At 50.1% G+C, this 19,737-nt stretch overlaps 1 protein-coding gene across 7 annotated transcripts; it reads left to right on the top strand.

The window, feature by feature from the left end:
• The first annotated feature begins 1,070 nt into the window (after positions 1 to 1,070).
• AQP7 (aquaporin 7) lies at positions 1,071 to 16,744 on the top strand. 7 transcript variants are annotated; one of them, XM_058695113.1, is made up of 8 exons: positions 1,071 to 1,184; positions 2,438 to 2,488; positions 6,332 to 6,449; positions 14,607 to 14,730; positions 15,149 to 15,286; positions 15,495 to 15,613; positions 15,810 to 16,027; positions 16,408 to 16,744. In XM_058695113.1, the coding sequence occupies exons 2-8, from the start codon at positions 2,463 to 2,465 to the stop codon at positions 16,682 to 16,684; spliced, it is 1,020 nt and encodes a 339-aa protein (XP_058551096.1). In that variant the 5' UTR covers positions 1,071 to 1,184; positions 2,438 to 2,462; the 3' UTR covers positions 16,685 to 16,744. The 7 variants fall into 7 exon arrangements, with proteins under 7 accessions (XP_058551096.1, XP_058551095.1, XP_058551097.1 ...); XM_058695112.1 differs by having other exon boundaries at positions 1,105 to 1,348; XM_058695114.1 differs by having other exon boundaries at positions 1,105 to 1,348; positions 15,498 to 15,613.
• The last annotated feature ends 2,993 nt before the right edge of the window (positions 16,745 to 19,737 follow it).

Here is a 19,737-nt window from a genome sequence, read left to right on the forward strand (position 1 = left end):
AGTTTGCTCCTTATGGACAGCTTCTGACCAGGAAGCCTTCTCCCTGCAGAGAGACCTGTGGGCAGTTTTGGGTAGGGACCTGGAAAATGCGGGTCCAGACTGGCTTGGTCTATTGGCACCCTCTAGAGGACAGTTCTTTTTTTTTTTTTTTTTACCGTTTATTTATTTGTGAGACAGAGAGAAACAGAGCATGAACGGGGGAGGGTCAGAGAGAGAGGGAGACACAGAATCTGAAGCAGGCTCCAGGCTTCTAGCTGTCAGCACAGAGCCTGACGCGGGGCTCGAACCCACGGACCGTGAGATCATGACCTGAGCCGAAGTCGGATGCTTAACCGACTGAGCCACCCAGGCACCCCTAGAGGACACTTCTATTACCAGAGCTATCTATTACTTGGATGCCCAGCAGTGCCCTGGCTCCCGAAGTCTTCTTAGATGGTAGCTGAACCCTGGGCTCACTCCTGACCCCATCTCAGTCACTAAATTTCTGCAGCCTTGGGCCAGTGCCCCACACTCTGGTTTGGCTTTGACTCCTGCACAGAGGCCTCGCTTGCCATTCCTGAGGGAGGCATTTTGCCGACGATAGGGCATAGGTTTCCCTTCCTCTGCTCAGACAGGCTCCCAAATGACGAGGCCGATGCTTCTTCTCTCCCCCCTTCAGACTAGGGACCCCAGAGGACCAGGCTTGGCTTTCTACCTCCCCTATCAGATTGGTGTTTCCTGTAAATATGGCTTATGTGTCCTCCTCCCCCTGAGACTGGGAGGGGCCTGAGTTTCCCTTTCCTCCTTCAGAATTGGGGTTCCTTGAGGACTGAACCAGGGTCTTCTCCAAAACCACTCCATCTAGCTGTTGATTTTCAGATATTTCCATCTCTGTTCCCCAGTCTGCACAGCTCTTCCCAGAACCAGGGCTTCTGGAGCCTCTGGAGCCTCCCCCAAGTCTGGGGCCCTGAAGGGCTTCCTCCAACTTTGGGCTGGACACCTGGCTTGGAGGGCAGGGCCTTCCTCTGGGACCCTCTCTGAGCTCCACCTCTGACCTCACAAAGGCTGCCTCAGAACCTGGTCTCTGTGGCGCCGCTGGCCGGAGAAGGGATGCTATTTTGGGCAGTGTGTCTGGACTTGGCCCAAGTGGTTTGGGCCAAACCCCTGCCCCACTGACTTCTCCCCTGGAGGAGCAGAGCAAAGCAGTACGTGGGGTCACCTAAGGAGGGCTGAGAGGCGGGCTCTAGACTTTGGACACAGGGCAGTGGAGCCCCAGCTGCGGGTGCAGCCAGAGCCTGGGACAGTCATGGAGAAATAAGACCAAAGCTTGCTATAACCAAGAAGCCCCCAATGTGGACGCTTTAGCAGAGTGAGTCGGGCTCCAAGCAGGACTGGGACAGGGGCCTTCCCTGGGGCCCAGGTCTCAGAGTGCCACTTCCTGGGGACTGTATGGGGAGGAGGTGACCATGGGACTGTCTGGGGGAAGCAACTCCAGCTGGGAGTTGAAAGCCAGGATGTTTGTTCTGGTTTAGTCCTGAGTTGCTGTGTGACATAGGCATGTCACACACTCTTTCTGGGCTTTAGCTTCCTTACTTGTAAATTGACTGTTGGGAGAACCAGCAGCGCAGCAGAGGTTGGGAGGGTATGTAGGGCTGGGCTGTCAATGGAGTGCTGGCTGGAGGATAAGGAGACCATGGAAAGCAAACACTGGACCAAAGCAGAAGGGAGAATATCAGAGATACGGCTTGATTGCTGGCTTTGCTGGAGTGGTTTCTCCCCTTGGAGTTCCCTCTTGAGAAGCTGGGGCTGGGGCTGGAGGGTGTCAGGGCTAGGGATGTCAACTTGTGCAACTGCTAGAGGGAATTTGGCTAGAGAACAGGGGGACTTCCAGGATGGGGAAACTCAAGGGTTACGTTTGTGTGGTCATTCGGGTGGAAAATGGGAATACACAGGGGAATTTTCAGGAAAGGTAAGAGGGTAGACTTGGTTCTGAGTTAGAAGAATGGACTAAATGAATTCTTAGGACCTCATATTGTGTGTGTGTGTGTGTGTGTGTGTGTATGTAAAAGGAAAAGTCCCTGGAAAATCGGAATTTAAGTCAGCAGCAAGAGGTTAGACTAAAAGCAATAATACCCACATATGTGAGGGTGGAGCCACTGAGGGGAGGCTGTGGGCATCTCCACTTTGGACAGTGGAGAAAGTCAGGAGGACCCAGGAAGGGCCTAGTCCAGGGGTCCCGAGGCCAGCATGGGTAGAAGGGGTGGGACTGCAGGGCCTTTCCCCATTGGCTAAGGCACGTCCACACTTCTCTTTGTCAGCTTGGCTGAGTTGAGAGATTGGAACCGGCAGGACCTGTCCCTGTGGCTTCTCCCCTAGGAGGCTGAGGTCTGATGAGAATGTGGGGCCAAGTTCTGTGCCCCCACACCCCAGTCCTAATGACCTCTCTTTGGCTCCACAGCATCTAAAAATCTCAAAGACAGAACATGGCTGAATCAGATAGGAAGAGGCGGTAAGCACTCCACCCATTCTCCTCCTCCAGCCACCCATCCCCCACCCTCCCAGTACATCCCTGTGCCCTTCCTGCCCTACTCCCAGCCTCTCCCTCATGGCAGCTGACCCCTCCTTCCCCCAACTCCTACCCATCCCCCATTCCCCCCCCCCCCCCCCCCCCCCGACCCCGGGTCAGGAGTCTCAGAAGAAAGACCTCTCCCAGCCGGACCCTGGGCTGGGCCCTTGAGTGAGGGAGGCTCAGAAAGACCTGGGTGAGGGTCAAGGGGCTGGTGAGGGGGTTCCAACTGCCTTTATGTAGGTGGTGCTCAACTGAACTGAACTCACTGCCTCTCACCCTCACAGGCTCAGATCTTTAGAGTACAATAAAAACCAAAGCCCTTGCAATGGCCAAGGCCCTGCCTACCTATTCCCAGTTTCCTCTCTGACCTTCCCCCACTCCATCCCTGCTCTCCCCAACCCCAGTCACAATGACCTCCTTTCCTTTCCTTTAAACATGCTCAGAGTCCTTCTGGGATTTCCCCTTTGCCTGAAATGCTCTTCCCTCACCTCCTCATGTCTGCTACCTTCTCAGTGAGGCTTACCCCAACTGCCCTATTTAAAATCATACCCCACCCCCTTTCCCTTGCTCTGTTTATCCCCATAGGCCATACTACCTCCTGACACACAAATGTACTTGCTTATTACATTTCATCACTGCCTGCCAGCACAGGAGCAGGGATATTTGTGCACCCTTGGATAGAGAGAATGAATGGCTCCCCTTTGTGCTGGGTTCTCTCTGGGGCTTCAGATACTGTTTCCAAGTGAGTTCCACAGGCAACTCAGTCCCAGTTGAAAACAACCTCCATATCCCAAGCTGACTCCTCCTGTGGTCTCAACTCAGCCAAGGATCCCCTTCTCTATTGCTTAAGCCAGAAGTCAAGACCTTGTTTGTCCTTGACACTTCTGTCTCCCCCATATCTCACATCTAGTCCCATCTCCTAAAATATCTAGAATGTTCTCACTCCCACCATTCTTTCTACCACTACTCTACTCCCTCACAGGCACTTTAGGCCCCACCCTGTCCACTCCTCAAAAGTGTCTGCAGGCCTCACCTCTCCCACCCTGGGCCTCTGATGGTGCTGCTGTTATCCCTTATCCATCAGAACCATTAGATGGAGTGATCCAAGGTTGGAGACTGGGTTTGTATTCTGTACCGCTGAGGCCTGGCTGGTTTATGTGTTTGGTTGATTAGATAATTAAATGAGCTGGTGAACAGGACAGTTAGTTGGCTAAGCTGCTAGATTAATTAGTAAGTTGAAGGGTTGGTTGGTGAATTTATTAGCTATTTAGCACCTCGGTTAGCAGATATCACATGGGTAATTATCTGGTTTGCCGTTAGCTTCTCAGTTTGTAGGCCACTTTTCTCAGATGCCCTTTTCTCATTCTCTATCCTCTCCTTGGCCTCATCTATGGCCAGGGATCAGATGATTTGGTGGCCTCTGGATGTGTATCTCTAAACAAGACTACATGACCAGCTGCCTCCTTATAGGCCATTTCTGCCTAAATGTCTAGCAGGCTCTTCAAAGTTAACATGGCCGGAACAGACTCCTCATACTCCTGCCTAAGGCTGCAGCTTCTCTCCTGCACCTCGCTTGTCACTCTGCTGCTCTTCCTAAACCCGAAGGTCATCTCTTCTCTCTCCATTCTCCTCTTCAGTTAAACCCTAAGTGTGTCATTTTCACTGTTTTCTAATCTCCATGGCACCTTCTTGGCTCAGGCTGCCATCTCTGCTCAGGCTGTCTGTGGCAGAAGCTTCCTGATTGCTCACCACACTCCCACTCCTGCTCCCTCATCCCAGCCTCCATAGAGGAGGCAGTGCTCCTGCTTAAATCTTCCACCAAACCCCATGGCTCTCTGGGTCGAGTTCACACCCCCTAACACGGACCATTAGGCCTTCTGCCATCTCTACCCACCTCATGCCACTTTCTCTCCTCTCTCTGGCCAGCTCATTCTTGGGGAGTTCCTCTCTACATCACACAGTCCTTTGCTGCAAGCCTCTGCCATGCTATTCTGATGCCTTGAACTTTCCCCTGCCTCCCCTGATGCTCCTTCATCTGGCCAGCCTTCCATTTTTGACCTGTTTCCTTTCCTGTGGGAAACCCTCCTACCCCCACCTCTAGGTTGTTTGCTTCCTCTCTGCAATCCAGTAGTGCCCCCCTTCACCTGTGGCAACAGTCCTCACACTTTATAGCAATTACTTAATTGTTTTTCTTCCTGAGAGCAGGGATCATGATAATGTTCTTTACTACAATGCTTGAACATAGCAGGCATTTGGTAGATTTCTAGGTCAGTAGCTGGTTGGTGGTTATTTATTTATTGCTTACTGTGTCCTGCCTGCCATGTGGTGGGGAGGATGGGGCCAGGGTTCTAAAATTCTCTTGGTGTCCTTGGCTTCCTGCTCTGTCACTTCTCCACTACCTTTGTGGTACTTTCCCAGGACCCTCTTGGGTCCCTGCCTGGCTGGTTATAGGGGCAAGGAGACCCCCAAATGATGCTGCATGGAAGCTGGAGTTGGATGGAGCCAGTAAATTGTCCATGCAACTCTCTATCTCCCTCCATATACTCAGCCCTTGATTTATTTCCCTGGAGTAAGGACAGAACAAGGACTGGGGTGGGTGAGATTGAACATAGGGTCTCAGCCATAAAAGTGGAAGTTGTTTTATTCATGCCTGACTTACATTTCTTACTCCCTCTACTTAATCTGTGCTGCTGTGAGGCCAGGGAAATTTCAGGAAGCCCGGGGAGGAGTAGGGGGTGATGTTGCTATCCCTAGCAAGATGAGGTAGCTGAGGGGCTGGTGTCAGCTTCAGGCATTCAGCATGGGGAGGGGCACCAGTCTGAACAAGCACTAAGGCCACACTTAAAGGTATCTGTACCCCTCCTCTTCTTCTTTAGCCTCTAGACTCCATCTCCTTCCCCAAACCAGAGGTCTCTATCCCACCTCCAACAGATAATGGGGCCTGTAACTCACTTTTTTGTCTATCTATCCATCCAACCATGCATTTATTAAACAAATATTTATTAAGTATCTACCATGTGCCAGGCCTTGTAGGAAGTTCTGAGGATCTAGTGGAGAGTAAGACAGATGGATTCCTCAGTTGTCATTCATTTGACAATATATATTGCACAACTGCTCTGCATTTGGCACTGTGCTAGGCACTGAACATACCACAGGGGAGAAGATCCGGTCCCTCCTTTCCTCTCTCCTCTCTTTCATTTGTTCATTCATTCATTCATTCATTCACTCACAGACGTCTGATTGTGTTGAGCCCATTGCAAAGGCCCGGTGCACTTTGCAGATACTTTCACCTCTGGCAGAACCTAATGTACGTTTCAGGCCTCAGGGCTGTTTATAGCACCCTGAGCAGACTTTGCTACACCGTGTGTTGTTTGTGGAGTATCTCCCTATTGACAGGTCCTGCCTGATGCCTGGCCTGTGTTCCCAGAGCTTTGGCTCCTGCAGATAGGCAGGTAGACAGATAGATGGACAGCTGAGCTCGACTTTTCTGCCTGCTCTCTCCCATCTGCTTCTCCTCTGAGACTCACTGGCACCACAGATGACACTTTTTGGCTCCCCACTGCCCTCTTTGCAAAATGGCCTCATTGGTGCACCCTTCCCAGGCTACATCCCTGTGGCTCTCATTTGTCTCTGATCCCAGCTGTACCAGCTGACCAGGGCAAGAGGAGGTGTGTGTGGGTAACCTCTGGGTTACCCATTAACTCAGCTATGAGTTGAAGGGCCCATGGGCTGTGAGTGCACTTGGGCCTCTTTCCTACCCACGGGCTTGGGCTGCTGCTCCAGGTCTACCCGCAACTCCAAGATGGTCTCGTCACCTGTGGTAACAAAGATGCAAGCAATAATGCAAAAGGAGATGGTGCGAGAGTTCCTGGCGGAGTTCATGAGCACATATGTCATGATGGTGAGTGGGTGGGTGGCACAGGGTGGGTGGGCTCTGAGGAAGGGACGTGAGCCCCAGGACCTCAGGAGGGTGAGGTTCAGTGGAGGCAATCCAAGCCCCCTCCCACCACTGACCCCTGGGTCACATTGTCCATTATTCAGTCTTGGAGCTGGGAGCTAAAGAAGGATAGGAAAGTTAGGAGGAGCTCTGTCTTTCTCACCATCTTTTTGGGAAAGAAAGGGATCAAAGTATGTGAGGGCAGAACAAAACTATGGGCTGGGGGAGCAGGTATCAGGGGGCATGGCTGGAAACGGGAAGAAGGGAAACAAGGAGTACAGAGATTGGAGAGAAGTGTTATCGAGGGTCATGCTTTGAGAATTAATGCTGAGGGCAGTGAGGATACACGGAAGGTTCTCAGGCAGGGTTGTGATGTGTTCAGATTTAGATTTTAGAAGATGGTTCGGTGTGCAGTGTGGAGTCTCAGCAGAATGGGCAAAGCTGGTGGGAGGGGAAGCAGTTAGGAGGCTATTGACCTTGGATAGAGAAATGGTGGTGACCAGTCCAGGGATGGAGAAGAAAGCACACATTGAGGGAGCTGAGAAAGAATTGAGATTTTCCAAGTAGCAGATGAGGGGTAAATGCCAAGGAGGATCATTCTGGAGTCCGGAGCCTGCTACAGGGCCAAAAGTGAGGTCAGTTTGGGTGTGATCAGGTGAGGTGCCTGTGGAGACATCTGGGGGGTGGTTGGATATAGAGGTCTAGAGCTCAAAAGAGGGACTTGAGCTGGAAGTAAGGAGTTAGAGCTGATCAGAATATGCATGGTGTTTATAGAACTGTCCAGTGACAGTGTATAGAAAGAGGGAAAAAAAAAAGATAAGTTGAGGACAGAAACCTGAAGAGGAGCATTTCACAAAGAAGCCTGAGGAGGAGTGGCCAGAGAGGTGAGAGGACAAGGGGGGAAGGTAGGGTCCACAGGAGTGGGTGGTCAGCAGTGGGAGGCCTACATACGGGCCAGAGAAAGTCACCACTGATAAGGGTTTATAGGGATTGGTAACTGGGAGGTCACTAGGGACCTTGACAAGGGCTCTTTGAGTAGATGATGGGACAGAAACCAGACTTGTAGGTGAGATGTGAGGTTTCTTAGAAACCCCCTCTCTCCACCTGCTTCAGCTCTACCATCTACAGCAGACAGCCTCTTCCCTGAAGCTGTAGCCATGCCTGTCTGGACTTTATGGCAGGCCCACGTTCATGAAAAGAAGGGGTGGCTCTGGGAAGGAAAGCAAAGGCAGTCAGGAGCATGTCAGAGGAAGTGGGGGTGAGAGAGAGTGTCCCTGAGTGTGTGCATGTGAGTATGAGTACAACTGGTTGTGTGGCTATGAGTGTGTGTGCGTTGAGCCAGTGTAGGAGATGGTGTGGCCCATGGAGCACAGGAGCCTCTAGACATAAGAATCCTGATTCTGTCACTGAGTCACCAGCTGGCCCTGGGCAGGCCTCTCCACGGCTAAGTCTGTCTTCTCAGTTAGTATGTGTGTTGAATCGGACCTTTATGGGCTGTGGAGCTGTTTGAGTCCTGGCTCTGCTATCTTCTAGCTGTGTGGTCTTCTACAAGTATCTTGACTGTTTAGAAATTTAGCTTCCTTGTTGGTAAATGTGACACTAACATTGAGGTGGCAGATACCCAGTACACATGTAGGACATATGTATTAGTCTCTTGTCACGATAAGTGTTCTCAACTGCTCTCCTCTCCCTGTCTCCTGTCCTCTTCCCTTTCCCTGTTACCTGCCCTCCTGCTTTGACTTCTGAGCTGCGAAGACAGCAGCTGGACGGTGTCCAGCCTTAATCCAGGACAAAGTCATCTATTCATGACAAAACATTCCAGCCTCATGAGGGTTGTTAAACCTTGGAACCATGGAGGTAGGAGGGTGCCTCCTCAGAGAGCTCTTAGGAGAAGCAGGCACCACTCACATGCACCAATGCCTTCCTGTGCCCCTGCTTGTCTTCCCTTTATTAAGATTATTATTGAGTACCTACTGCATGCCAGGCATGATGATGCCAAGCCCCTTACATACTGTATCTTCTCAAATCCTCACAGCAACCCTGTGAGGGAAGTTCTATTATTATCTCCATTTAACAGATGGGAAAACTGAGGCTCTGAGACTAAATTATTTGTCCAAAGTCACATTTTAAGTTAGGATTAAATCCAATGCAACCTAATATCACAGTGTGACCCTTAATCTCTATTTACTCTCTGTTCCTTAACTTACTACAGCAGGATTTCTAACACCCTGGTTTGTTAATTCCCTCCAGCTGAGGTAAGGCCCTCACTTTTGGGCTTTTGGTAGTCTCTGGGCCTCAGTTTCCCCATCTGTAGAATGGGAGCCAAAACATTTGCCAGGCAGATTAGCTGTGAGGATTGAAGGGAAATAACGTTTATAAAAGAACTCTGTGAGGTTTAAGCTCATATAGGACATTGTGTTCTTATTTTCAGTTGTTGGGCCTGTGCCAAGAAGTGGGGAAGCTTTTTCAGTTATCAGAAGCTCAGTGAGTCATCAGGGCAAAAGTTTTGCCAGAAAAGCTAGTATGACCTTGGGCCCCATTTACTGCAGCCAGGATGAGGGAGGTGGACCATTCCACTCAGTTCCACTCTACAGCCTCTGGGGATGTTGTGCTCAAGGCTGGCCTTGAACGGGGCTGGGCTACATTCACTGACCAGGGAGAAGAGGGGCTGGGCCATTAGGGCCCTGGAAAAACAGCTCTTGATATGAGCCATAAGGCAGGAGTTGCAAACTTACATGCTATGGGGGCCAGAGAATCAACACACAGTGGCAGGAACTGGGGCTAAGTGCAGAGTGCTGACCTGTGCAAAGGCGTGGCTGCTACTATTCTAGCTGACTGCTGGCACGCAGGGCGGGATGAAGGCCAGAGCTGCCAGAGCTTCTGATTTGTCAAGGGAGGCTGAAACCTCTGGTCGTCAAACCCAGATCACCCAAACAAAACATGTGTCCGGATGGACTGGCCCATGGACTGCCAATTGAAAACCCTGATGCAGGAGATCATGTGGAGTTTATTCACTCATTCATTATTTTTAGCAAATGGTTTTGAGCTCCTACTTGGAAATGCGGACCCTCAGTTTTCAGACTCTTCATGCCTGCTCCAGTCCATGTACCTCCTGACCTTCCTCAAGCCTGTCAGCCTGTCCTGGCCTCACTCCCCCCGCCCCCCCCCCCCCCCCCCCCCGCCCCATGTGTTCCTGTCCTCTCCTGCCTCATCCTACCCTTGTCCTAAGTCAGCCTGCTCCTGGGCTCCCTTGCACCTGTCATGGAGCTCTTGAGGGACCCACGTGGCCCTGCTCAACTGCCTTTTCCCTACCCTATCCAGGATATTTCATTTTTTTTTATTTTTTTTTTTTATTTTTATTTTTTTTAAATGTTTATTTTTGAGACAGAGTGCAAGTGGGGGAGGGGCAGAGAGAGAGGGAGACACAGAATCTGAAACAGGCTCCAGGCTCTGAGCGGTCAGCACAGAGCCCGACGCGGGGCTCAAACCCACGGACTGTGAGATCATGACCTGAGCCGAAGTCGGACGCTCAACCGACTGAGCCACCCAGGCGCCCCTTCATTTTTTTTTTAAGTTTACTTATTTAAATTGAGAGGGGGCAGGGCACGAGCGCATGCACAAGTGGGGGAGGGGTAGAGAGCCAGGGAATCCCAAGCAGGCTCTGCACTGTCAGCGTGGAGCCTGATGTGGCACTGGAACTCACAAACCATGAGCTGAAATCAAGAATTGGACACTCAACTGACTGAGCCACTCAGACGCCCCTGGGCTATTTCACTTTTTCTCAGACTTTCCCAATGCTGCTTTGTACTCTGCCTTTTTCCTTTTTCTTTTCTTTTCTTTCTTTCTTTCTTTCTTTTAAAAAAAAATTTTTTTTTAACGCTTATTTATTTTTGGGACAGAGAGAGACAGAGCATGAACGGGGGAGGCGCAGAGAGAGAGGGAGACACAGAATCGGAAGCAGGCTCCAGGCTCTGAGCCGTCAGCCCAGAGCCTGACGCGGGGCTCGAACTCACGGACCGCGAGATCGTGACGTGAGCTGAAGTCGGATGCTTAACCGACTGAGCCACCCAGGCGCCCCATCTTTTTTTTTTTTTTTTTTTTTTTTAAATCAGCAAATGGCTGATTTGTAGCTTGGCAGAGAAAACCATCAGGCAGGTTTCCTGTGTCCGGCTCCTCACCCACCTGTCCCTGCAGCACCAGACTCCATTTACCTGTGAATCCACATATCTCCCTCTTGACAAGGGTGGGCCCCACCCTTGTGGAGCCCTCCAGTCCTGCACCAGTCTCACCCTCCAGTCTACTCAGGTACTTTGCTCCATCCTTTTCCTTCCCTTCCATCTTCAGCGTCTCCCTCTCTCATCTTTAACATACTGAAGTCTCTCTCCCTAAACCAGCACAACACAAAACATTTCTCTCTTCCCCTCCGTGAGCCCCTTCAATTATCATGCTCTCCCTCTCTCCCTTCTCAGGCAGTTTCTCAAACAGATGTCTACATGGGTACCCTTCAACTCTTCTTCACCACCCACTCACCTCTCAATCTCTGGGACCCCGTTTCTGTTCCCATGGCCTAATGAGGCAGTGCTCACCACATTACTACTGACTGTTGGACTGTCACATCCAAAGGGATACTTTTCAGGTCTTCATGCACTTGACCCAGAGGCTGCATATGATCATGGGGACCACACTCTCCTTGGGAAACTCAGCTTCTCGCTGGTGTCTAGGGCACATTCTCCCTTTGTTCTTCTGTCATTTCAACACCTGTTCCAACTGGGGTTTCTAATGCCATCCCATGTGCAGCTCTAGGTTCAGCCCTCAACTGACCTCTCACCTTCATCCTCCCTGATGGCTTCAACTATAGCCTCCATGTCCACAATTCTCCAGGTTTTCTTTTTCAAAAACTCTAGAACACAATTCTGCAAGGGAAATATAATATGAGCCATATATGTAATTTAAAATTTTCTAGTAGCCACATTAAAGAGGTAAAAATCAAGAGGTGAAATTAATTTGAATAATTAATGTATTTAATCCATATATCCAAAATATTACCAGTTCAACATGTAATCAGTATAATTAAAAAAAAATGTTTGGGGCGCCTGGGTGGCTCAGTCAGTTAAGCATGTGACTTCGGCTCAGGTCATGATCTTGCGGTTCGTGAGTTTGAGCCGACGTCAAGCTCTGTGCTGACAGCTCAGGGCCTGGAGCGGCTTCAGATTCTGTGTCTCCCTCTCTCTCTGCCCCTCCCCTCCCCTGCTCATGCTCACTCTTTCTCTCTCAAACATAAATAATAAAACATTTAAAAAAAATTTTAAACGTTTATTTTTGAGGAGAGTGAGGGTGCAAGCAGGGGAGGGGCAGAGAGAGGGGGACAGAGGATCCAAAGCATGCTCTGCACTGACAACAGTGAGTCAGAAGTGGCGCTTGAATTCAAGAAACTGTGAGATCATGACCTGAGCCGAAGTCAGATGCTCATCTAACTGAGCCACCCAGGAGCCCTGATATAAAATTATTAATAAGATACTCTATATTCTCTTTTTCCTAATAAGTCTTTGAAATCTGGTGTGCACTTTACACTTAGAACAGATCTCAATTTGAACTAGCCACATGCTAAGCACTTAATAGCCATATGTGGCTGGTGGTCATCATATTGGATGACACAGATCGAGATTCCCATTTCCAGCAGCCTGGATAGCTATAGGTCCCTCAGAGACAACATATCTAAAATACACGGAATTTTCAAAGGAGGTGCCATCTGAATGTGACTTTATTATTATTTTTTTTAATGTTTATTTACTTTTGAGACAATGCGAGAGACAGAGTGTAAGCAGCAGAGGGGCAGACAGAGGGAGACACAGAATCTGAAGCGGGCTCCGGGCTCTGAGCTCTCAGCACAGAGCCCGACGCGGGGCTCAAACTCGTGAACCATGAGATCATGACCTGAGCTGAAGGCAGACACTTAACCGACTGAGCCACTCAGGCGCCCCCTGAATGTGACTTTAAAGTACAGTATTGATTTTTCAGAATCTGGGATCAGGTATTTCAGGCAGAGGGAAGAGCACATGCAAAATTGCAGAGAAAGCAAGGCACACAGCAATGTGGTTGTTTGTCTTGAGGTTATTTGGCACAGCTGACTGACTAGATTCAAATCCGGGCTCATTCTGTGCAGAACGTGTACCTTGGACAAGCCACTCAACTTCTCTAGGATTTGGGTGAAAATCTGTCAAATGGGGAAAACAAGAGCACCTAACATATAAATTAGTGTAAGGGTTAAAGGAGGTGACAGATATAACTTGCTTACAAGTGCCTGACACACAGTAAGTACTCAATACATGATTATTATTTAGTAGTAACACTACTGGTGAAAATAGAGAACATTGGAGCAGATATGAAAGTGAGAGGCAGAAGGGATAATTTATACAGGGTATTAAATGGTGGCCTATTGAGTTTGGACTTTATCCTAGAAATGGAGGGGAGACAGTGAATGTTTGAACAAGGGGCAGACATGATCAGATTTTGTCTGTTAGAAAGGTCACTCTGGCTGCAAGGAAGACGCTGGATAAGACTGGGATAGAATGTAAGCAGTGCTGACTGGTTGTGGGGAATGACAGAAAGGAAGCTCTCATTTGTGACTGCCAAGTTTCTGGCTTGGCCGACTGGGATGGGGAGCATAAGATGAGGATAACATTTTCTGAGAGATGGTGAGCTTTCAACATAGAGCCTGAGATGCCTTTGAAAAACCCAGACTCCCAGTGGGTATTTGAAGATAAGGACCTAGCTAGGTGGAGGTTTTAGGAGTTTTAGTGCATCAAGCATATCTGAAGCCACAGAGTTAGTGAGAAGACCCAGGAAGAGTGACTGAGGAGACGTGAAAGGGGCCAAGGATGGAGCCCTGGGGTTATCCATATTCACGAGGAAGATGAAAGAAGACGAATGTGGGAAGGAACTATAGAGAGGGAGGCTGTATAGGTAAGAGAGGAGAGGAGAGGAGAGGAGAGGAGAGGAGAGGAGAGGAGAGGGGAGGAGAGGGGAGGGGAGGGGAGGGGAGGAGAGGAGAAGAGAGGAGAAGGGAGGAGAAGGGAGGAGAGGGGAGGGCAGGGGAGGATTGTTGTAGAAGCCAAAAAGGAGGGACTTTCCAGATGCACAGAATGGTTAAGAGGGTCAAAATTAGCAAAGTCAAGTAGGATAATGACTGAAGGGATCTTTAAGAAATCAAGAGGTGGGAGTCCTCGGAGAGAGCTTTGTCCACATGTCTGTGACATGTGGAAGCAGGAGCCAGTTTGAAGAGGGAGAGCAAGGGAAAGGATAAAGGAGCCAGTCAATGGGTCCTTTCCCAGAGCTTGGTCCACACAGGGACAGGGTGTCCAGGAGTCCATAGCTAGACAGGCTGGGCTGAGGCAGGAAGGTTTACTTTTAGGAAGGAAGAGTCCCAAGTCTGTGGGAGCCAGTCATGGCAAGAGGGAGGTATCTGCAAAGGGACAGAGAAGCTGGGCATGGGAACCAGAGCTGAAGGGGAAGGCAGATATAGATTCTGGTAGGAACTTCAGGAGGTTGAGTGAGAGCCTAGCTTCAGGCCTCTAATCTCCTTGTGAAGGGGGGAATTAAGGGGGTTATCCTTTGAGGTGATCCAGCAGTTACGGATGGGCAAGAGCAAGAAGTTCAGAAATGACACCTGAGAGCAATGGAAATGTTGCTGGAGGCAAGAGGAATAGAACCTCACCCACTAGCTTCCAGGGCTGATGTGTGTGTAGGGGATGGGGTCCTGGCAGAGAACAGGCATGGAGTATGGAAATCTCTTGAAGAAACTTCCTTCAGATTAGGTTGAAGTGTGAGATACTCTGAGGGGTTCAATCCAGACCAGCCATGCCCTCCTCGAAGCCCTGTCCCTTTCCTTGAACTTCAGGTGGTCTGGGGGCCCAGGGGCCAGAGTGTATCCTTAAGAGCCCCTGACATTGCCACTGCCCTCCCAGGTCCTTTTACAGCCCCACCCAACTCTCACTGGTCAGGTCTTAAAGGGGAGTCAGGGAAGGAGTGGGCATGGGGGTGAGGAGCCCAAACTGAGCCTGAGCCCTTCTGTAAGGTTGGGGCTTCTGGACAGATGGTCCCCTCAGAGGCACTCCTTCGCAGGTGTTTGGCCTTGGCTCCGTGGCCCATATGGTTCTAGGAGAGAAATTTGGGAGCTACCTCAGTGTCAACTTGGGTTTTGGCTTCGGAGTCACCATGGGAGTGCACATGGCAGGGAACATCTCTGGTGAGTGAACCTGGGCCCCATCTGATCAGCAAGGCCAGTGTCCCCTGTATACTGCTCCTGCCCTCCTCTAGCCAGCCCCTTCCCCAAGTCAGCCGGAACCCATCCTCACCAGCCCACAGGAGGGAGAATACCCTAAACCTCTTTCTTCTGACCCTCTCTGCCCAGACTCTTCAGAGCCCTGGACCCCCCATTGTTACTAGCTGGGTCAACTTAGGCAAGTTATTTAACTTCTCTCTCACTTTCCTTAATGGTGAAATGGAGGTGGAGGTCCCTGCCTCGTAGGGTCCTTGTGAGGATTAGATTAGTACACTCCATAGATACTAGCTGTTACTATTATTGTTATTGCTGCTTTTGTATTATTTGTTGTTATTGTTTCTCTCTTCTCTCACACCTTTGACATTTCTGCCCCTTCCCGCAGGGGCCCACATGAATGCGGCCTTAACCTTCACCAACTGTGCGCTAGGCCGCATGTCCTGGAAGAAGTTTCCTGTATACATCCTGGGTCAGTTTCTGGGTTCCTTCCTGGCTTCTGCCACCATCTACTGCCTCTTCTACTGTGAGTGTCTTGCCCTAAGTTGTCCACCCCTGGCCTCAGCCTCCTCCTCTGAAAAATGGGCAGATACAGACCCAGTGTCTTGGCCTGTGAAATGTCTAGAGAGAAAGCCTTGGAGGTGCTCCCCACCCCTCCGTCCTACAGTCTTATTCCTGGGAATCCAGTAGAGTTTAGCTGGTGGCAGGTTCACACTCAGTCTGTGTCTCCACAGCAGCCATTATCCAATTTTCGGGTGGACATCTGACAGTGACTGGTCCCACAGCTACCGCTGACATTTTTGCTACCTATCTTCCTGAGCACATGACATTGTGGAGGGGCTTCCTGGATGAGGTCAGTGATCCCGTATGAGTTCCCCTCCTCAAGTCCTCCTTACCTAAGGAAGCGGGGGCTGGCAAGCAGCCCTCACAATAGAAAGGATAAGAACTCTGGGTGGGGTCTCTGCCAGTGGGTTGGGGCTGGGGGCGTTGCTGAAGCTCTGTGACTTGGCTAAGGGCCCAAGGCGGCTGCCACAGTGTCTGCTCACCAGGTAATAGTGACAGGGATACTCCAGCTATGTCTCTTCGCCATCACGGACAAGGAGAACAATCCAGCACTGCAAGGGACACAGGCCCTGGTGATTGGCATCCTCATTGTTGTCATTGGATTATCCCTGGGCATGAACACAGGATATGCCATGAACCCATCCCGAGACCTGCCTCCCCGCTTCTTCACTTTCATTGCTGGCTGGGGTATACAGGTTTTCAGGTACTTCCCTCACCAACCCATCCCTGCCAGTTTTCTATGGGTTCCCTGCATGTGGAGGGGTGGGGGGTGATGTGAGAAGCTCCACAGTCCTGCAGAAGTCCCCGGTGGCCTGAGGAGACAGGAGTGGGTCCCTGCTTTCCCCCAGACCAGCACTGATATAAATCCTGCTCCTGGACTGAATGTCAATCGTGTCCTAGACCAGCTCAATCCCTGAATCAGGCTGAAGCTAACCAGGGCCCCAGGCTCAGGGGCAATTTTTGGGCTAGAATAGGGGTCACTCCTCTACTCTCAGCCCCTACTCCCTGTCTCAGCCTGAGTGGATGCAGGTGCTGTCCCGGGCATCAGCCCTCTCAGCAGGTCCCTCTGTCTCTTGCCTGCAGGGCCAGGGACTGGTGGTGGGTGCCAGTTGTGGCACCACTCCTGGGTGCCTACTTAGGTGCTATCGTCTACTTGGTCTTCATTGGCTTCAGCATCCCACGGAGGCCCCAGATACTGGAGAACTCCATGAAATATGAAGACCGCAGAATACCCGTGTTGCCCAAGACCATGTCAAACCCACCTACGACCCTCACCCCTGTCTCTGTGTCTCCTGCCAACAGACCTTCAGTCCGGACTGTCCCACCCTTAAGTGACTCCATCCACCTGGAGCACTTCTAAGTAAGGTGACTTGTGACCCTATCCCCACCCCAATAAAGAAAGCCTTGTCCCACAGCGGCACCCCCGTGTCCTGGGTGCCTCCTGTGGTTGGGCTTCCCTCCTGGATTCTTCCAGGAACTCCAGGGTTGTGCTACAGCCCAAGACTGCAGTATAGAGCTGGGAGGCCTCTAATTCCTTCCAGGGTTAGGAGCTGGGGCACCCACCCTGGGGGAGGACGGAGGAAGCGCCAAACTATGGCCCCAGTAGGAACAGGAGGAGATTAAAGGATGCCAGACACTGAATGGTGGACTTTCAGGCACAGGGTAGGGAAGGGATGGTTTGGGGGAAAGGACAATAGCTCTGGGGATACCTTGATATGCCCTGGGAAGGACTCTAGACTCTCCCTCAGTTCTGGCTAGTTCTTGGACCAGACAAAGCAAGGTCCAAGCATGTAGATCAGAGTTTCTCAACCATTTCTTTCCATTATTGCTCCCCTCAAAAGCCTTTTAGACATTTTCTTTCTTAATCACATGATATTTTAATACCACAGATATACTATATATTGGTTTATATATATCTGTGCTTTATACAAAAAAAGAGTAAGATTTTTTTTTCGTCTTCCCCTTCCAAGAATCAGTGTTCTTGCCCTTGGAGGCAAAATCAGCCCCTACCTTGAAAATGCCTAATGTAGATTGAAAGCAGGTAAGGGATTGGATTCCTCTTTTTTTGTTCTGGTGCCAGAACTCTTCTACATGAAGGAATTCCAGAGTCAGAAGGAAGATGCAGAGAAGAAAGTTCTTACAAAAGGCGCAGAGACAGGAAATGGCCTTGTGGGATGGGATTCAGTGGGACAGACGGAGAAGCTGGGTGGAGGTGGGGCATCCCCACCCACTCTGGGATCAAGCAGGAATCACCCTGCTTTCTGGGGCCCAGAAGTAGCATCATCCATGGTTCCTGTCATTGTTTGTCCATTCAGCCTTTCAACAATTATTGAGCACCTCCTGTGTGCAGGCCCTGCCTTGGCACTGGAAAAGCTGACGTGGATGAGGCTGGGTCTCTGCCTTTGAGGAGTGTAGGGTAATGAAGATGATTTATCATGAGGAAGGAGATAAGCAGCAGAGAAAGGACTGCGGGGCTCAGAGGGGGCTCACAGCCCAGTCTCAGGGTGGGGGCCAGGGATGGCTTCCCAGAGGAGGAGGCAGAGCAGAGTTGGGGACAAGAGTTGTCCCTTCTGGGATTGGTTGCTGCGCTTTGTAGTTTGAGGAGATGGAGGCAAGGAGGCTGGGCTTTATTCTGGAGATGGGAACGTGGTGAGATGAGGCTTAGCAAGCCTGCCTGAGCTGCAGGGTGCAAGCTGCTGGGAAAGGGGGAGATTGGAGCCTGCAAGGGAGTGTGGTGAGAGGCAATAATCCAGGAGGAGCAGCAGATGGGAGAAAGGGGATTTGAGAAATACTGTGGTAGAGGCCATAAGACCTTGGGCTAGCACTGGGAGAAGGAGTGGGTAAGGACGCAGCAGGAGTCAGGGCTGACTTCAGTTTCTGGCTTGGGCCTGGGGCATTGGAGATGTGCCCCCTGTGAGTGTGCATGGGAGACAGACTGGTTCGGAGAGGAAGATAAGTTACATTGTGACATGTTGAATTTGAGTTGCCTATGAGACCTGGGGGCAAGAATTGTGTATCTTGAGCAAGTTACCCAACCTCTCTGGGCCTCTGTTTTCTCCTTTGTAAAATGGGTCTAATATAACTTACCATTTGCGTTGCTGTGAATATTCAATGAAATAAAACATGTACATTGTTGAGAATAGTGCTTGGCACGGAGTAAGTGCTCAATAAACAGGTATGCCTTTTAATATTTTTAATATGGCCTGGAGTTCAGAAGAGAGTTCAAGACAAAAATGGGGAAGTCGTGGTTGTGTGGATATCATGGGGGCCATGGAATAGTGAAAGGAGGGTCAGTGAACAGTGTCCGGAGAGCATGGCTAGGAGGTGTGGAGAGGGCACCTGAAGAGGTCTGACTGAGGAGGGGTGCAATGTGGGTGATCAGGGGGCCCTGGAAACAAACCCAAATGTCCATCAGTAGGGGAGTGGATCCTTACCTTGCCGTATAGTCACATACAACAGAACATGATACATCAGTGAAAACTGAGGCACGACAGCTTCCTGTAACAACAAGGAAAAAGTGTGAAAGCATAAAAAGCAATACAGTAGACTGTATACAGTATGACACCAGTTATATAATTGAAAAACAAACAAAAAGGAATATATTCTTTGGGCATACATATGTGATTAAAACTACTTTAAACTAAAGAAGGGATGGGGATGCCTGGCTGGCTAAGTTGGTAGAGCGTGTGCCACTCTTGATCTTGGGGTTGTGAGTTTGAGCCCCATGTTGGGTGTAGAGATTACTTAAGATTTTAAAGTAAAGTAAAGTAAAGTAAAGTAAAGTAAAGTAAAGATTAAGATTTTAATCTTAAAAAATAAAATAAAATCTTTAAGAAAAGGCGGGGAGTGAAAAGACAGCAGAGTGAAGAGCAGGGACCTATAAGGCGCTGTGATGCCCACCCCATCCCATGTTTACCTCCGACATCCAGAACTAGAAAACAGTTCTGGATGTCGGAGGTAAATATATGGGTTTGTTATATGATTTTGTTTTATAACATATAACTGTGATATATATTCATTTGTAAGTATCATATATTTTAAAAGATGAATAGCCATAGGTGATAAGAAGTGATAGGTATGGAATGTGCTGATGACAGGGGGACCAGGGAGGAAGGGGAGGGGCTTGACCATATCTGACATCCCACAGTGGGAAAAGTTGAGCCAGGGGACCAGGCCTGGGAGTGACCAGGGAAGGGACCACATCTGGAAGTCCCAGCCAGCTGCCTCCCTCTGTGACCCTGGATAAGCCTCTTACCCCTCTCTCAGCCTCAGTGGCCTTGTGAACATGGGGAGGGTAGCCTTTCTCATTCTTAGTATTCCAGAGTAGAGTGACCCTAAGGCCTCAGTCACAAGTGGGAGAAGCATATATGGGTCCCAGACTTCTGGCTCCCATTGTCCTATGCCCCTTGCTGA

The sequence above is a fragment of the Neofelis nebulosa genome, chromosome 12, assembly GCF_028018385.1.
Source record: "Neofelis nebulosa isolate mNeoNeb1 chromosome 12, mNeoNeb1.pri, whole genome shotgun sequence".
In the NCBI taxonomy this organism is placed as follows: domain Eukaryota; kingdom Metazoa; phylum Chordata; class Mammalia; order Carnivora; family Felidae; genus Neofelis; species Neofelis nebulosa.

What these genes read in the sequence shown, in the direction of transcription:
- AQP7 (XM_058695113.1), top strand. Translation starts at nt 2,463, where the DNA reads ATGGCTGAATCAGATAGGAAGAGGCG. An exon ending in CATGGCAGGGAACATCTCTG is followed by an intron (nt 14,731 to 15,148) that starts GTGAGTGAACCT and finishes CCCTTCCCGCAG; the next exon opens with GGGCCCACATGAATGCGGCC. An exon ending in TGGGGTATACAGGTTTTCAG is followed by an intron (nt 16,028 to 16,407) that starts GTACTTCCCTCA and finishes TCTTGCCTGCAG; the next exon opens with GGCCAGGGACTGGTGGTGGG.